This window comes from Manacus candei, unplaced genomic scaffold (assembly GCF_025592945.1).
Source record: "Manacus candei isolate 608988 ecotype Guabito, Panama unplaced genomic scaffold, ASM2559294v1 h1tg000043l, whole genome shotgun sequence".
Classification (NCBI taxonomy): domain Eukaryota; kingdom Metazoa; phylum Chordata; class Aves; order Passeriformes; family Pipridae; genus Manacus; species Manacus candei.
Window position 1 is genome coordinate 1,007,042 of NW_026138091.1, and position 18,409 is coordinate 1,025,450.

At 40.3% G+C, this 18,409-nt stretch overlaps 1 protein-coding gene across 8 annotated transcripts in view; it reads left to right on the plus strand.

The window, feature by feature from the left end:
- The window catches only part of PPP1R12A (protein phosphatase 1 regulatory subunit 12A), a 112,603-nt gene extending 104,575 nt beyond the window's left edge, over positions 1–8,028 (plus strand). For 4 of the 8 annotated variants that reach the window (XM_051795711.1, XM_051795715.1, XM_051795710.1 and 1 more), the window contains 2 exons: positions 650–811; positions 5,542–5,632. In XM_051795711.1, coding sequence (XP_051651671.1) covers positions 650–784 — 135 coding nt within the window. In that variant the 3' untranslated portion in view covers positions 785–811; positions 5,542–5,632. Of the gene's footprint in view, positions 1–649; positions 812–5,541 lie in introns of those variants that run through there. The other 4 variants (XM_051795713.1, XM_051795717.1, XM_051795714.1 and 1 more) reach the window with 3 other exon arrangements.
- The last annotated feature ends 10,381 nt before the right edge of the window (positions 8,029–18,409 follow it).

The window sequence follows — 18,409 nt, forward strand, 5'->3', positions numbered from 1 at the left end:
TGGATTCAGACCAAGATAATTTATTGTAAGGGAGGACACCATGTCTGTGGTTCCTTCAGGGGTCTTCAGAAGTTAAATACTTAGAAAGCAAACTATACCAGAGGACAATAATTGTCTGTCAAAGAGTGGAAGACAGGATGCAAGCTTCTATCATCAGCCTGTAAATTCCTGTTAGGGAAGGTTGGGCTTCTGATAAAAATAAAGAATGTGAATATATTGCTTTTTTCAAAAGCTTACTTTCAATAAGCAGTATGTGAAAGTTTTGAATTAAAGATTAAATACTATTCCTATTGTTTGTCTCATAGTTGTGTAAAAGTATATGTTAAATGTGTCATTATTTACAGACTTTTGAATAGGGGATTTAGTTTGTGCAATTAGGATGTTAAGTGAAGAATTCCAGGAATAGCTCTCATTGTTAAGGCATCCTGAACTGTTTTGGAAAACTGTGACTAATCACTGCTGGTTCTTAGATTGCTTTTCAGGAATGTGCCACTTCTTTGATACTTTCCTTTCACAGCAACTTATCTACTTTAAACAGGGCTGTCTCTTCTAAGTTTTCTTTCAGTTTTGCTCGTCTTTAATTCTTTTAAACATAATATATATGTGGATTTTTTTCTTGCTTTCACCCCTTTTTCTTTGATTCCTGCAGACCCTGCAACAAATAAAGCAGATTCAATCTTTGAGACACATAAATGAGCGACTGGTGACAGAGAATAGGGCCTTGACCCGAGTGCTTGCCAAGTTGTCAGGGTCCTGTAGGCAACTGCGCTCTGTGGACTTGTAATTTCTTCCTTCTCCTTTGTGTAGCCAGGCAGGTGTTGACATTCAGTTTGTGCTTGGGCAGAATTTTACTATTAACACCTGTGTGTCAAAAACTGACTTACTGCTTCTCAGTTCTGGAAGTGTGGCTAAAGCATGATGTCCAGTGTACCAACTACAGGTGTTGCAGATGTGTTGGTATGGTGTGGTATTGCCCTTATTAGCACTGAACCTTGTCCTTGAAGATGAATTGGCAATGATCCAGACCTTTGACATATTAAAACCTTGGCTACAATTGAAAGGATTTGAGTTTGCATGAGCATACACTGAAGTCAGTCCCTTATTTTGATGTTTGAGTAAATGCTCAAATAGCTTTGCCTCTAGTTTTCCAACAAATTGAAATTAAGATTTGAGCTTTCTTACTGCAGTTTAAGTGAAGTGCATAGAATTGATACAAATCTAGTCTTGACAAAAGAACGTTTGAGAACTGGTTTCAGTACTGTGCATCCATGAACAGTTGCATTAGCAACCTTATTTCTTACATTTGTGTGTTTTAGTGTTTAGGGGCGAATCAAAGTGTTTTGTTTCAGAAATGCGTTGGAATTTCAAGTCAGTTATTAGTTACACATACTAACTTCCCGTGTGGTTCTTACCCATACTTATATACACCTAGACAACTTAAAACATCCAGTTTTTAGCACTGTTAAGTTATTGATTTATATTGCTATATATGTAGGCATTCCAGTCATAGATGAGAGTCCTACAATGCATGGGCTTTAAAAACACAGACACAAAAAAACCTGCCTAGTGTGTCAGATTGGTTCGGTCCCCTTCTGTTAAAGGTACCAATTTTTTTGAGTTTCATCTTGGAAAAAAATTCTAGTCTGTTGTTCTTAGGGCTGTTACAGAAACCCACTGAAGGTTCAAAACTTCTTTGAGGAACAAAATGTCATTTCATTCTACACCAAATCTATATACCTTTCTTCCTCCTCTTATATAACAACTGTCTAGGCTGGAGGTTTCAGTGAGTTTTTAAGATGTATAGTTGAAAAAAATAAATAAAACGCCTCTTGCTAAACTGCTTCCTCTCATCTACCTACCTTCCCACTTTACAAGGAAGGCAATGAGTGTACATTCTTCTCAGAATCTGATCTCAGGTTTTCCCCACTAAGAGGCATGAAATAAAGAGGTTTTTTCCTTTGGCTTAGTGTCTTCCTGGAATTGGACTAACAATAGGATGTGGATAGAAAAGTTGTTCCTGGTCCAGGCCCTGCATTCCTTAATGTCCCCTTGTGTTAACCCTTGCTGAGCAAGTTAGCTCACTGACCTGACTGAAAACAAATCCCTTTATTCTTTATAATACTTGATCCATCTTACCCCAGCATTGTTGAATCATTAAACTAACATGCAGAAAGCAACAGGATCATGCTGCTGCATGAGGAGGGAGAGCTGTCCCTTTAGGGCAGCCTGTCTTACATCAGCCTCAGCTAACAATGTGGTTTTTCAACACAGTTGAGCTAATCTAATGCCTGCTGTCCACATCCATACCATCCTTTTTTACTAGCACTAGCATTCCTTTAACCATGGTGAGCCAGTTCAGGGTGTTAACCACAGAAAAATATTCAGTATTCCCTTCTGTAGAGCGAGTTTTCAATGGCAGATCATTGTAGAGCTTGAGGAGCCTGGGTAGTAAAAGAAAAGCAATGGAAACATAGGAGGAAGGCTTGACAATATGATAGTAGCTTAACCACAGCAGCGTGTCTGTGTAATCTAAGCAGGTACCTTCACAGTTCATGAGTTTTTTGTAATCTTTATTCACCAAGCTGTTTTGTATGTAAAAACTGTTAAATCCTCCAGCAAACACAGACGTTATTATTACTGTATAGATCTGAGTTGGCCCCACATATGTCAAGTGATTATTGAATAATCATTTGCTCAATGACAGCACTGCAAAGTTAGTAGCTAGTCACATGATACAGATAGGCAAAACAGTGCATTTTTAATCTTAGTCAAGAATCTCATCACAGGAAGATACTTCACAATTTTAGCGAGTAACACATTGGAATTCAGAGTGTTAAGTGCAGTATATACCTATAATTTTACTGAATTTACTGCAAAGGGGACTGTTTCCTGCCTCTTGACATTAAAAGTGTATCTTGTCATCTCATGAGAAGTTTGAGTACCATAGAAATGCACTGCTCCAAGGAAATTATGTGATTTTGCTAGGTTTAAAGTATGTGGGGATTACTATAGATAAGAAGCGTAAATATTTTAGGTTAGTTGTGCTTATCCTTCCCGATGACTCTCCTGTTATTCACAGAATCATTTAGGTAGGAAAAACCTCTTGAGATCATCAAGTCCAATCATTAGCCCAGCACAGCCACCCCTAAAACATGTCCCTGAGTGCCACATCTGCCTGGAGGTCTTTTAAATACCTCCAGGGATGGTGACTCCACCACTTCCCTGGGCAGCCTATTCAGGTGCTTGACAACTGTTTTGGTGAAGAAATTTTTCCTACTATCCTATCTAAACCTCTCCTGGCGCAAGTTAAGGCCGTTTCCTCTTGCCATATAACCCTTTTGTCTTCTACCAGTCTTCCCCTATTCTTTAGCAGATTCAGAACAAAAGGGAAAATATTTTCTTAATTCTACCTATTAATCAGGGTTAAAATCTATCTACAGAGATTTGCAGATATATAGTGGTACCAGATTATGTTAAAGCTATTTTGTTAAAATAATTCACCAGAAAATATGCCACTCTGTGGGTCTGTCTGTGCATAATTAAGCATTATGGGCTGCAGCTCCCTACTCAGTGAGTTGAAAGAGGATTGCGACATTCCTGGATTTACTTTGAGGTTTCATTGGAATGCATACACAACACTACTTGTTGAGATACCTATTTAACCAGAACAAAGCCAGACTCTCTTGCTTCCCCATGCATGGCTAGATGAAGGCTGTTGTGGTTTCACCCAGTACCTTTGGTATGAAATCCATAACAGAATGAAAAAGAGGAGGGGAAGGTTTTAATTGGTTTGTTTGAACAAATGGCTGTTCCATTGTTTGCTGATACGTGCCGTAGAACACCCCAAGTTTATCCTAATATTACAGGTGCAAACACAAATGTGGTACATGCGCATGTGATCTGGATATGACCCCTGTCTTGGACAACAGTAGTTATTTTTTACAGCTCAGAAAACTTAACACAAGTAGTACTTCAATATTGCCAAATGATCGCTTGTGTTGCCCAATTTCTAACATCTTGACATGGTTTTTGAAAGTCATCAGCATTTTCACACCACTTTCTGTTGAGAGCACAGCTCTCACTTAACTGTAATGGAAGCTTCCCTCTGACTCTCTGAACAGCTCAATTTAGGTGGCTTCCCCTAACCTCCAGAATGGAGCAGAGTTGGAATCCAAGGCAGCAGAATAATTTTTACCTATATTCTTGTAGAGACCACCTTTTTTCTTTTTATGATCACCTGTCATCTTCCTTTCACATACTTTGATATTTGCAGGGAGATAAACCTCAGTCTGTAACCTCAGTCATTTTCAGAGCACCATCGTGTTTCACTCTGTGAGAGGGTCTGCAGTTCCATGAACTGAGTGTGGACAGGAATCCTTTCAAGGACAGGTATAAATGAAGCCTCTGGTGTAGTGCACAGTTAATTAACCCAGCATTTTTAAACTTCTCAGTTCTTTCTGTTCCATAGTAATGTTTTGAATATAATGGGATTGGAAGTACAATTTGCTTGAATAAAATGAAAACAAACTAGTGCCAAGAAAATTTCATCACCAAAAATTGTGTAACAGTTGTTCCATAGGTCAGCAGCTGGACTTGGACCTCCTGCCAACACTTGCACTTGAGGTTACTGAGTAACCACTGTACAGGAATAGGCTGTTACCTCCTGTGTAAACCTGCTGCTAGAATCCGTACACGTAATTTAGCCATGACTATGATACGTGCTTTGTTATCAGTGTGTGAATGTAGCTATGGAGAACTACTGAGATTAATTCTGGTTTCTCTGGCAAGTTAAATTCTCTCAGTACCAACCTCTGTGCACTGACTTGTCCTCCTTTCCTGTCTGACCCTGTCCCAACTCTCACCTCACTCGGCTTCTGCCTTTCAGCTTTTGTGCTTGTGTGTCATCCATCTCCTGTGGCAACCGTAACTTGCCATCTCCTAACTTGTATGCCTGAGTATGCAGCCTGGCGTTCTGTGATCTCCTACAGTGATCTGATCTTGTGTGAACTGTGCTATTCAGAGACATGATCTCAAATTACAGGATATGCGCTTCAACATGAGTTTGGAAGTGATTGGAAGATAAATGCTATGAGCTAACAGGCTGAATTACACTCTATCTGATCAGGATGAAATCATCCAAGAGCACAGTGGTAGAGATGCTTAGCCACAGCATGTTTTTTTGAAACTGTGCAAGTGCAGTGCAGACAAGCCTCTTCAAATTGTTGGTAATTAACTCCCTCCCCCTCTGGAATTTGAAGTATTTCATTACTTTCCTCATGCTATAAATGCTTTTGTCAGAGGCTGGTCATCTGCACTGCTGAGTTTTAGTGCATCTAGTCCAAGCAAATGAAAACTCCTAATCTCTAACTCTTAAATGTATCATGCTAAAAGGTGAGATTTTTTTGAACTGCTGATGTGAAGGGCAAGGACTGCCAAGATACCTAAGCTGAATAAAGATTTTTACCCTCAGTGCTAGTGAAGTCTTGCTGCTTTTACTTGGGGTGTAACAGCAAATAACCATCACGTTTCGTTTTTTCATAGATGCTACCAGACCTGAAGGCAGACAACCAGAGGCTAAAAGATGAAAATGGGGCCTTGATCAGAGTTATAAGCAAACTTTCAAAATAAAGGGTTTACTGCAGCAGCAAATAATGGTATTGCACATCACTAGTAACTCCAGTGGACCATGGTATGGCAGTCACTGGAAGTGTGGGAAGATCCCTCGGAGACTGTCATTTTCAGATATCCTGCCAAACACCCTCTTACCTGTGTGTTTTTTTTGTATCAAGATCATTGTTTCTGTTAAAATGCAGCTGCTGAGAAGATAAAATGACTGAGAAATCTTGTTTACAGCCACAGCATAATAAGGAAAGTGTTCAAGGCCAGATACGCCTCAGATATTTAACCAGTAAGCCTTAGTTGTACATAAACACTTTTACATCAACAAAAGCTTTCAGCTCTCACAGAAGACAGTTACTCAATAATGTTTTTGTTGTGCCACAATTCCCAGTTTTTTCCTATACTCAGTTTTTCTTTAAGATTTAAGTTTGGATTTTTTTTTCCTTCTAAATTTTCATGTACCAGATTTTCTTGTACAGTGTTTTCACAGCTTTACCATTTGCAGAGACCACACGCCCTTTTGAATTACATATTTGTGTAGCTAACTAGAGTTGTATTGTCCAACCACCTGGAACAGAGATGTTTGGTGGAACATTTGCTTTCACTGTTTGTGCAATATGCATTTATTTCCTATACAAAATGCTTTAAAGTCAGTTGAAATTAGAAATATTTTAAGAGTCCTGTTTTCTGCCTTTATTGGTCACTTTAAAAAAAAGAAAAAAAAAGAAGTTTGTAGTGAAAGATGTTAGATCCTGTAATCGTCACATTCATTTGAGCAGGTACTGAGTGATGCTGTATATATAAATGTGTACTGGTTTGATTTTTCAGACCACCACGTGGCATGCTTGAATATATTTCCCTATTGCAAATGTTTGTTATTGCAAATTAGGCTATCCAGAATAGTGTGTTTAACAAAGTTCGTTAATTTTTATGGTATAAAGAATTTAGACATTGTACATGGTATGGAGCCCTATCTTTACAAAAGGTCTAAACTATATAAAATACTTTATTATCTTTTTCTCCCATTTTTTTTCATTTGATAGTGTTCACCATAATAAAAAATGCATAAATATAACTGCTTCACTACATTTCACATACCTGTATTTATCTGAGTGCTGTCCAAAACTGTTGTGCTAGCCAAAGTAACGTACTAAAACATTTGAGAAGCATAACCCATTACACTCACAATAATGTTTATATGCACTGTTGTTGCCATGTGAGAAGGCATCCAGTTTAATAACACCATCATGTCAGACCATTTTATACATTTCAGTGGCCTTTAAAAACAAACAAAAAAAGTACTTAAGTGAAGATCGTTTTTGCTAGAAACAGCTTTTATATTTTCACTAAACCATTCAAAATATGACATCCTATTGGCACATAGTTTATTGCCTAAAACCACTGAACAGATCAGCCATTAAAACAAATTGTACATTGTAAAGCTTGTAGTAGCTATTGTATTATTGATTATACTGTATACTATATTAAATGTGAATTTGTACCCCTTCATTTAAAAAGGTCATGGTGTTCTACTGCCTACTTGTGGGAGGGGGGGTTAATTTTATGGGGGTGGGATATGTTTTGGTAAGGAAGACATGATGTCCTCTCTCTGTTGATTGGTTTTTTGAAGATGTAAGGTTATGCTCTTACTACCAAGCTCAGGATTCTTGATTTTAAAGGTACACGGATAGTTTGAGATATCTTATTGTTATTGATCTGTATGAGAGGTGGGTCTGAACCATAGGGACTTCCATTGTCTTACGCTAACATAAAGAATTGAATGGCTGCAACGTATTGAGTTCTGTTACAAGACAGTTAGGCATATTTTGGATTATATTTGGTAAAGTTTGGGTGCCTGTGAATGATTAAATACATGTTTCTAATATTTTAGTGTTTTATATTTAGGTTATTTATTCTTTATATCTAAAAAATGAATGGCTACTGTGCTATATTGATTTTATTGGTAGTACTGAGCAGACCTTGTATCTGCATGAAACTAGTTGCAAAACCCACTATTTTGGAAAAAAAAATTGTATTTTGACATATACAAATAAAAGGAATACAAACTATTTTAAATGTGTGAAAGTTTTACTGAGAAGACATTGAAATTTGTTATGAATTTAAACCATGTTATAAGTTGCTATTTAAATTCTTTGGTGGGCATTTTTCATTCATTGCATTACTTGGATGCAAAGTTCAAGTACCTTTCAAAGATTGTAATCAGATTGTGATTATTTGCATATCATTGTACATGCACATCTGTAAATGCAACAGTAAAAATGCCATATTTATGCAATCTGTAACAACTTGGACAAATGTTTATATATTTTACATAAACCTGTCTGTGTGCGGAATCTGAGAACCATTTTTTACGTGATGTTAACCGAATCTCACAAAGCAATTGCTAAACTTGTCTCGCTGTCTCATTGTTCTTGATTGTGTTGAAGATGCAACACATCCCCAGAAAATCCGGCTACCACAGAGGGAAAAATGGGTTTTGGACAACTATTATTGTTTAGGAGACAGCCTGCATTCAAGGAATATATTATTGCTGGCTGCTGACTGACAAGCTTCCTTAAGTGACTAATGGCTTCAATGGTTGCTCAAAACAACAACTTAGATTTTCAGGGGACTTGTCACAGTGTGGAAAGGGATCTCCTAAGTCCAGAATTAACATCAAATACACACAGAGGCATGGAATTAGCTGGTGTGGAGAGTGAAGAGAAAAAGGGCCTGCCCAGAACCACCTCCAACCATGAAGTGAGCCATAGCCTGGGGTGGAGTGACCACAGGTGGGATAGCAGCACAGGCAGCAGAGAGCAAGGAGAGGGGGGGCAGCGTGGCTGCGTAAGGCCTGCCTGATCTTAATGGCTCCAAACAGTAGTAGTTACCTAGAAGAAAAGACTCAGGAGCTGGAATTTCATCTTTGCCCATGTTGTCTCCTTTACCATAAACAATTCCCTCTGAGCCTCCCTAATTCCTACACCACTTTCAGACTTCTGCTATTTCCTTGCCAGATCCCAAAATGAGCAGTTACGATTCATATTGTGCAGGTTGGTGCATTTCTTTGCTCTGCACAAAGTACAAAATGTGAATCTCAGATTTCCCTCTTTTAGAAACATCTTCCATTCTAAACTTTGGGTTGGGCTCAGATGAACATCAAACTGGTGGGTATTAATCCTACCTGTCCAGAATTCCTAGCCAAATGTGTTCCCATAGATGTCCTCTCATTTCTATTTTAGAAAGAGTAGCTATTTACATTTTCTAGACAAGGAAAAATGTGAGCTTTTGGGTTGCTGAAGATACCTACTCTAGGAGATATGCATTGAGGGAGAAATTTTAATTATTTCACCCCTGTCATACACAAATGGGCTCCTTATGAGGTGGCTCCTACCCCTGCTGCTTTACCCCTGCTTTACCCCTGTAAACCAGGAGGTTTACAGATGGCACCACAGAATGCCACAAACATCTGCATTGTGGTAGACTGGAAATCTGCGCTAAAAAAAGAGGAGGTGGTGAGAAGGAAGTATGCCATGATGTCACACTTGGAAAGGCAACACCATGTCAGAAAATGAATGGTTCACATGGAGAAAGGCAGGGGTTGGCATCAGAACAAAACTGGTCCCAAGTCAAGAGTTCAGGGCCTCATCACATCCCAGCTCCTGGACAGAAAAAGTTGTCCAGTGCTGCCAACAGTATTATTATTATTATTATTATGAGCTGCTGGCTCATAACACTGCTCAGAGAAGGTATTAATTTATTTTTAAATTGATTATTACACTGATTTGTACTTCATCTGGGTGATCCTGGAAGTGACTTGACTTTCTGCAGCTGGCTCTTTACCTTTCTTTTATGGCCATCTTGAGGTTTTACTCATCTGTGTAACACATCAGCTCCTCCAGAAAGGTACATGCACCCTTTTGTCTCTGCTGTATTGCTTGTTGTCTTGTGGCAGAAGTATAACTGAAGGTGGCCAAATCTACCATGCTGGACTGTGGTGCAGCCTCCATCTGAGCCTCCCCAGAAAGAAGGGTGGGCAAGGGCTCTTCCCCTTTTAGTTGTAGCTTCAGCTTCTCTAACTTTACATGGTGCAGTGTGGCCAGTAGATAATGTTGATGCTTTAGTTGTGCATCTGTGAGATTAATAATGTTTTATAGATGAAATTTAATTGCCAGTTACAATCTAGAGGAGTGTCACAGCAAAACGCTACACAAATTCACTACATAATATACAGTTAAAAAAACCAACAAACTCCACAGCCATACAAACATTACAGATTTTTTTGTGGGCCTACTTTAAAGAGGGGGAAGAAACAATTGTCACTGCATTGTAGAGGGTTGCTTTCCCACTTGCTTTAAATCATTGAATAGTTCTGTTGCAGGTCTGCTGGTCACCTCTGTGAAACTACAGGGTTTTTTCCCACATAGGGATAGCCAGTCTGTTGGGGAACAGAACAAATGCTCTGAAGTTTTTCAGAAGAAGCTCTTGTTCATGGTTATGTACACACTTACATTTAGATGTGGTGATTCAGCTTCCTCAGGTTCTTAGGTCAAAGGCACTAATAACACGAGTAAAAAAATGCTGGCAACTGCAGTTACTTGCTTTACATCTGTTTTGATTGCAGGAGCAGCAGTGGAGTTGGTTAGAGACTAACAGCAAGTAGCATTGTGCTCGGTTGGCCTCAGCATAGATGTAAAGTAAGGCTGGAACAGTCCTAAAGGTGACTGCAGGTTCTTGCACAGAATTAAAAAGCAAAACAAAAAACAAAACCTCCCAAACCCACAATGAATTGCTCACACTTTAAAGGGAGAGCTGCTGCCACACTGATGAGGTAATCAGCTACTCCTGCTTGTGTCAGCACCTCTCCATTTTGTATCACTGATTAGATAGGAAAAGTATGTAGCCTTTAGAAAAAGGAGGAACTGTTCAGTTCTTTCTGCTGAAAATATCACCTGTTGGATGTCTAATGTTTCTCATCTGGCCCAGGGACAATTACAGCAGGGACAAAAGCCCCACATTCCAACTCTTAATTATTTCACCCTTCTTCCTTGGGTTCTACACGTCTGTTTTGCAAGCCTATTAAAGCTTAGCAGAAATGGTTAGCCAAGACTGTGCAATTCATCTCCCAGTGTGGTCTTTTCCCTTTACTTGCTGGAGAAAAAAAAAAAAAAACAAAAACCGAAGTACGGTGTTGGTGGGAAAGAACCTGTTTATTTCCTTGGTCTTCTTCCAGCGTCTTTCTGCACTCCTCCTGTTTCACTACAGAGTCCTTGGAGCAGAGACTCACTGGGCTGAATTCCTCTTTTAGCAAACCAGTGCCTGCTGCGCTCCCTGGAGTGGGATCCCCATCTCCCCCCAAGCAGAAAAGAGTCCTGTTGCCCTTGTTTGTGGCTGCTTTACATATACCCCTGTTTTAGTGATATGTCTCTAGCTCCAGAAAGGACAGGCCTGATCTGAGGGAGTTGCTACACTGCAGCTAAAATAAAGCTACTGCTTTCTATGCATGGTTACCTAGGCCTGTACCCCAAGTCTGCCAAAGAAAAGTGAAGGGGTTAATAGCGGGTCTGTTAGCTCCCAGGATGGAGATATTGACTGGGAAAAGTTTCGAGTGTATCCTTGATGATAAGGAAGTCAGGACGCAGCCCTAATGGAGAAAACAAAGGCAGGCTGTAAAGTTGGTAGGCCTGGGATGTGGGAACTGCAGTAAGGCCTTGAGCTTTGCCAAATGTATCACCCATAGATCCTAGCCAATGAAAACACTGTTGCTTGCCTACCTAAAATAAGGATACTGCTTGCTGCTAACAAGGGGTATAAAAAAGCAGATGAGAAAATAAAAGAGAAGGAGACATCTTTTCTGCACATAACTGACTCCTTGTATCTTTATCGGCCGTCACAAGTCTACACTGACAGAAAAGAGCATGACTTTTTACATCAGCTGGTACAAAATACACATTTACACAAAATTTACACAGTATACACATCTTGCCACACAGTCTAGTCACTGCTTGGAAAGAAGATTTAATGCAAAAATTTGTTTAAATATAAAAATCCACATTTACAACTGCTGATGCAGTGGGCGTGATTCTTCAGCTGTTATCAGCTCGCCTCTCTACTTTCAGCTGTATGAAATGCAGCAAATTAGACTAAGTTCTTTCCTCCCACTTAACCCATGGCTATAGGTGATGAATTATGGTAAGTAAATTGCCCAGTAACTCATCCTCAGCTCCCCTTGTATAAAATGCCGATTGTCTATGAAAATAAGAGAGCTTTCACTACAGGTTTTTATGATGCTTCTTTACTCCAATGTGTAAAAAGAAGGCACAACTCTACTTAAAACTATAAGGGGGAAGGAGCGGAAGCAATGCCGCTGAAGCGCTAATATTATTTCACCAGTTTCTGCCTAGAAATAATGACACCGAGATCAGTTTTCAGCCCGTGGAGGAGCCCCGAGCGGGGAAGGGCCGCTGGCGGGCGGCGGAGCCGGGAGGTGGCACCAGACGGCTTCTCTTTTCCTGGGCTGCTCCGAGGCTCGTCCGCGGCTCCGTCTGGGCTCCCCTTGCGCTCCTCTCGGGCTCCGCCGCATCCCCGTAGGCGAGCTGCCGCCGTGCCCCGGTCCGTGTGCGTCTGGGAGGCAGCAGCATGGCTTCTGCACTTCCCGTGACACCTGTACGTGGGAATGGCTCAAACGACAGTGGCTCGAGGAAACTGCTGTAAGTTGAGCCAGGTCTAGTATGACCGATGAAGTGTGGCAGAGAACAGCAACCTCAAATTCATTGACACAAGGAATGCACTGAGTTAGTCTGAAGGTGGCAAGGACTACTTCTAAATACCTTATACCGAAAGCCTGGGAAAGGAGCGTTAACACCCTGGGAAGGGCAGAGCGCTCTTGGCTCAGCTGGTGAGCTGAAATCGATCCCAGTAGGAGGCAGAAACTGTAATACAAGGAGGGCCAGTGGGTCTGGCAGGATGGATCCCTCTGTGAGCGCAGGCAGGGACCCATTGCACAGCGAGTACTCCCATACTGTGTGAAGAGACAGACTAGGACTGGACACCTAGCACCACAGGATGGCTCTGCTACAGCTAAGAGGGACAGCAAAAAAAAAATAATCCTCTGTATCAAAAGTTGTCAAGCCAGCAGTTCATAGCAGCATTGCACTTGGCTGAAATGCCAAAAGACTGAATAACTCCCTCTTGCTCAACCCCCTTTCAGTATGATCACGATATGTGTTGCTTCTTTTTGTAACCAGAGCGCTCTGTACACTGTGAAGTCCTTGTAGTTCTCCCTTTGCTACCTTCAATCTCTCCTCTGGTGCAGCACACCACAGGCACTCATATTCTCCTCATCTCCTCAGCCTTTTCTTCTTCTCAGCTCTGCATGCATAGGGTTCTGCCCCTATTTCCAGTCTACCATGTACAATTATTTTCTGTGCCAGAAAAAGCTTTGAGGTCTAATTACATTCCCTGTTAACCCTGGTGATAGCCATAATAACCAAAAGATCTCAAAAGCCACTTCCCCTGGGACCTTGAGCACTGTCTGAATTTCCCTTTGTATGGGGAGTGGCACTCAGAGTTGCTACATGCAGACACTGAGTACAATAACTCCCTTCATATTTTACTAACAAGTCACTACAAGCTTACCAACATGCCACAGCTGCTGGAGAGAGCAGCCTCTCCTCCATCTTCCGCTCATCTCAGCTGTCAGTTTTCTCAGTCACTCCTGTGTGCCACCCTGATCATCGAGACCCTGCCCTGACCATTCAGTTCCCAGCACTCTCATTCAGTCCTTCTCGTACTTGCTGCCTATTTCTGGCCCCTCAGACCACCTCCCATGCTTCTGCTTGCTTCTTGCACTTTCTAATCATTTGCCACTTCTCTCTCTTGTTTCATTCCCCCTGCAGACTCATCACTGGTTATTTCTGCCAGAGCTCATTGCTCCACAGTTGTATCTGTTGTTGAATCCTCTGCTGTCCACAATTCCTCACTCCACAAGTCCAGCAGCCTCAACACTGTGTGCTTTCCCTCCATCTCTGTTCCTCACCTCCTGCTCCCCCTTTCCTCACACTGCTTTATCTTGAGATTCTCAGATTCCTACTGGTTTCAAAGACCCCATTAGTCTTTTCTTGACCACTGGGTCTTTGTTTTTCACTGATAATCTAATCTTTGCTCAGCAGGAGTGTCTCTACCCAGCCACTGAGTTCCCACATACTCTTGGTTATCTCTAATGCAAGGGTTTGGTTTTACCATAAGCTAAACCCACTCCTAAAAGTCACCTGTTCCCACTCAATCCAATGATTCCCCTCCTCAGGAATCAGCACTATTTTTCATAGGCCCCTTTCCTATTTTTCTCCACCATACCTCAAAACAGTTTCCAGGGGGAAAGCAGTGAAAGCTTTTACACTTCTTTCTTGTTTTCAACCTATTGAAGTGTTTGCAGGCAAACCATAATTGACTATTTTTTAGTTTTGCTTCATCTCTTTTTGAGTGTCTAACAATAAAGCAAACCCATAAGGGGATGGCTGTTGGGTCCTAATGCTTGGGAATAAATAAACTTAGCATTGGCTGTGGGTTTGCTGCTGGGCAGGGTGAAGTATGCAGCTTGTCCTCTTTCAAGTCACTTTTTAATTTAAAACTTCTTTTTAATATGTATTTAAAGCTTGTCATCTCGAAAGAACAAATCATATATATTATGAGCAAATCACAAATTTTTTTTTAAGCATGTCCACATTTGTTTATGTAAAATCATTACAGTGGTACATAGATTTTTTTTCCAGTTGTTCAGAGTCTCAAACTTTTGTCCAAGATGTTTACAGTAGGGCCATGTATCATTGAAATAAATTTTGTAATATAAAATATCAACAAAATTTTAACAATAGGAAGCATATTTTATTTTTTATGTTCTTTCACTTCCTTTGTAGTCTGTTTGGTTTCATACACGCTCACTCCGAATTCTTCCAAGTGCTTCCCCCCCTTTGCTTACATTCACTGACACCACACTGCCATTGATTGATTGTTGTTTGTGTTTGCTTTGGACACTTCCAGATGATTGCTACTAATAACCAGTACTAAATTCCTGAAATATCTGCCTGTTTCTTTTTCCAAGGCAACTTCGTTATGGTCCATCATATGAAGCACAGTAGGCCCTAGAAATACTGTGGTGCAGGAGAAAAATAATCTCCAAATGAATGGGTAGCTCAAACAAAGCATTGTAAAAAGCCATCACACTAAATTCTGCATGCATCATCTGCTGCATTTCAGTGAAGGCCAAGTTTCTTAGTCAGCTCTCTGAGGAGATCCCTCAGCCTTAACTATGATTCTTTTGGGGCATAGTTTTGCGCCCGCTGCGCTTTCCTACAGTGTGCAGCTCATCACCTGCCTGAGGTTAGATCAAAAGGATGAGGTATAACAGTTTAACCAAGAGGTACACAGTGAGAATCGAGAGGCCTAATTAATTTTTACTGACTTTGTACTGGTTCATCAAAAAATCAAAATAATTTTTATGAGGCAGAGGGCTGTTAATTAAAACAAAACAAACCCACAACACAACAGCCCTGAAGGATTATGAATTGTAACCAGTACCAACAAGACAAATGACAGTGAGCCAGTAACCACTTGATTTGGTTTCTAATTATTCATTTGTGTACTTATATTTGGAGATACAGAAAGACAGAAACAGAATTGTCGGTGGTGTAGACCAAAATCTGTTTAACAATGTTTTAAAATTATGATTTAGATGTATAGAGGTCATAGAAGTATCTTGAGTTGGAAGGAACCCACAAGGATCATTGAGTCCAACTCTCTGATCCTTGCAGGACTACCTAAAACTAAACCATACGACTAAGGGTCCAGGCATATGGTCAGAGGATGCTGTCTTTAAGAAGAATGAATAGGCTCCATAGGTGCTGGAAACATATAAAAAGCAACAAGGGTAGTGTTATCCAGATAACTTAAGGTTATCTTCTAAGGGTAGCTTACACCTACGATATTATTTCTGTCATATGGATAATTACAGTCAGCTCTTCATTACCAAGGTGATAGTATCTTAGATGGCACAGCAGCAAGGTAACCTGGCAGCCTCTCCACTAATGAAGATGGTGGCAGCACAGGTGCCCATGTGGTGTATTCCCAAGAACTCAGGACTCTAGAGGACAACATGACACAAAGACATGCCCTAGAAAACACCTAAGACTAGCTTATGTCCATAAGACTAGAAGAGCTCTCTCTTGTGGAGGAATGCAAAGCTCTATTTTCTAAGCAGTTTGTTCCCAAAAGGGCAAGTGTGGAGCTGGACTAATAAGCCAGTATATAGCCAAATCCAATGCCTCTGTGTAATGCTCCCTTACGGCAAGGGCGCATGGGCATTCTGAAGGAGCATTTAAGTTTGACAGACTCAGTGCTGCTCAACTAGGTAGTATCATACCTTGGAAAATTTGTCCCAACATAAGTCACTTTACTTTTATCTGCACTGAATTCCATCTGCTACTTTATCACTGCCATTCAGTTTGGCAATTTGTTATTTTTCAGTTTCTCAATTTGTTGCGTTTCTTTCCAATACTGTGATTTTGAGGGATCCTCCATAATGAAGTGCTCTGGTGTGAAATGCTCCCTAGGATCATTGACAGTGATACCAAAAGTAGGGAAAAAGTGTCTCTTCCAAATGCTTCTTTTGCATGGTACATCCTCGTGCTACTGATCCACCATGAGGGGATTTGCTTCTATGCCTTTTGCACACTGGTCCTCAAGCATACTTATAGCCTGTCTCACAGCATCCACCTTCTCCTCCCTTCTTTCCCATCAGCACCAGATTTTCTCTACCTCCTTATACCTCACTGTGTAACATTTTGACTGTGTGTCTATTTTTCCTTCCCTACTTCTCAACGAGTTGCTCCAGGGCACACTCGCCCGGTTGACTGTTCAAATCTGGCCCTACAAAGGACCTGTTTGGACAAAAAAAGAGGTTGCTCAACGAACTCTTTCAAAGCTATGCTGACTAAACCTCATCACAAATAGCAAGGAGTAGTAAGACAAGCTAAGTCATGGCTCTGTACCCTGCTACGGTGCAGGACATGAGCAGCAGCAACAGACCATCTTACAGAGTCAGACTGTAAACTGTGGCAGAAAATGTTTCCATCATGCCTTTGAAGTCATCTGCACAGATACTGAATGCATTCCCATCCCCACTGTCATTCTTATCCAACAACTGCCAGCTGGAGACAGATGGCAATCTCTGCATTCATTTTTCATACTGTAAGATGAAATACTTAAAAAAATCAAGCAAACTTCTTTCTGTAAGTTTGTTTTTTGCCTTTTCATACTGCATTCCTCCATCAGCCAGATGAATGAACTTTGCTGCAAGAAACAACACTAGTTTGTCTGTCAAAACAAACCAGTCAAAGAAACTAGTTATTTTTGGTTAAATTATACCAGAGTTCAAGAATAGTAAAACAAATACAGAAACCAGACTAGAAGATGCACTCTAGGATTGAAAGGTTAAAGAAGAGGAATCAAGAGGGATAATCGTGCTATGCTTAAGGATTATTTTACTTTCAGGGGAGATTTGACATTAGAAATGTCATGGAGCATAAGTGGGAAGTTTACAGGAAGATTAGATGGAAGTTACAGCCAGAGATTTAAAGTGAAAGATTTAAAGAGAGGTTTTTGAAATTTTATGGATAAAAGGAGGGACAGATATTTCTACAAAAAGATGGCAGTAAGATTTCACTAAGTCATAGCAATTTTAAGCAACAGCAGTATTGGATAGATAGTGCAGAAATAAGCAGGTAGGTAGGTTAGTTATGGTACAGTGATGTGGGTGAGGATTATCCAGCAGGGAAAATTTAAAGCAGCAGAGAGGGAAAATTTAATGGGACATCACCAGAGCAAGCTTAATAAACCTAGTTTAATAAAGCAGGTAGAACAAGTATGTGACTGAAAAAAATTTGTATTGGGAGAAGAAACATGAAGATTGCTGACTGAATGGAATTCAAAGCAGATCAGATACGGGAAGCAGTAGATAGGTGCACGAAGTGAAAGAGTTTCATGGAAGTTCAGGTAAGACAAGCAGGGGCCTAAAGAAATGTGAGCAGAAGGAGGAGCACGTGTGTTTGGGAAACAGGCAGGAGAATACAGTAAGCTCAACAGGGGCTTTGGGGAGAACTTCCAGAGATGCTGAAGAGGGTGAGAGGGAAGGAATTTCAGTACAGAACATACAGGCATCAATGGGTGTAAAAAGCAGAGTGTAAGCTCAGAGCACAATACTAACAAGCAAACAGATATTGGGCAGGAATTTGGATGTTGTCCTTAATTTTTTCAGCCAGTAATATGTTATTATATTCACGGGTTTATTTTCCAGCCCTTGAAAATTGCCAAGGCAATTTTGTAAGCAGAACCTTAAAAAGGCTGGATAATTTGGTTGAATCTCTAGAATAAATTAAAAGAACTCAAGCAGCTTGCAACCCTTTACAAAGGAAGAAGCTTTGAAGTGCCCAACCCCAAAACACACTTCATTTCCTTGATATTTTAGGAATGAATTATGGGGTTTAGTCTAAATTGAAAAATGAAGTATTTTTTGCATAGCAAAGGAGATCAAGATCATCCTACCCAGTCCTGGTGGTAATTTTACCTCTAGGGGAGAATCTTATTCCATTATATTGAATATATATAAAGCAGTATCTTAAGGCTTAAGGTCCCTTGTCATTATGCCAGTTTAAAACATAGCTAATAAAATGAATTGTATTTCTAGGCCTTAAGGATATCCTGAAGATTTTTTTTTCTTTGTAAGAAAAAAGTGCTG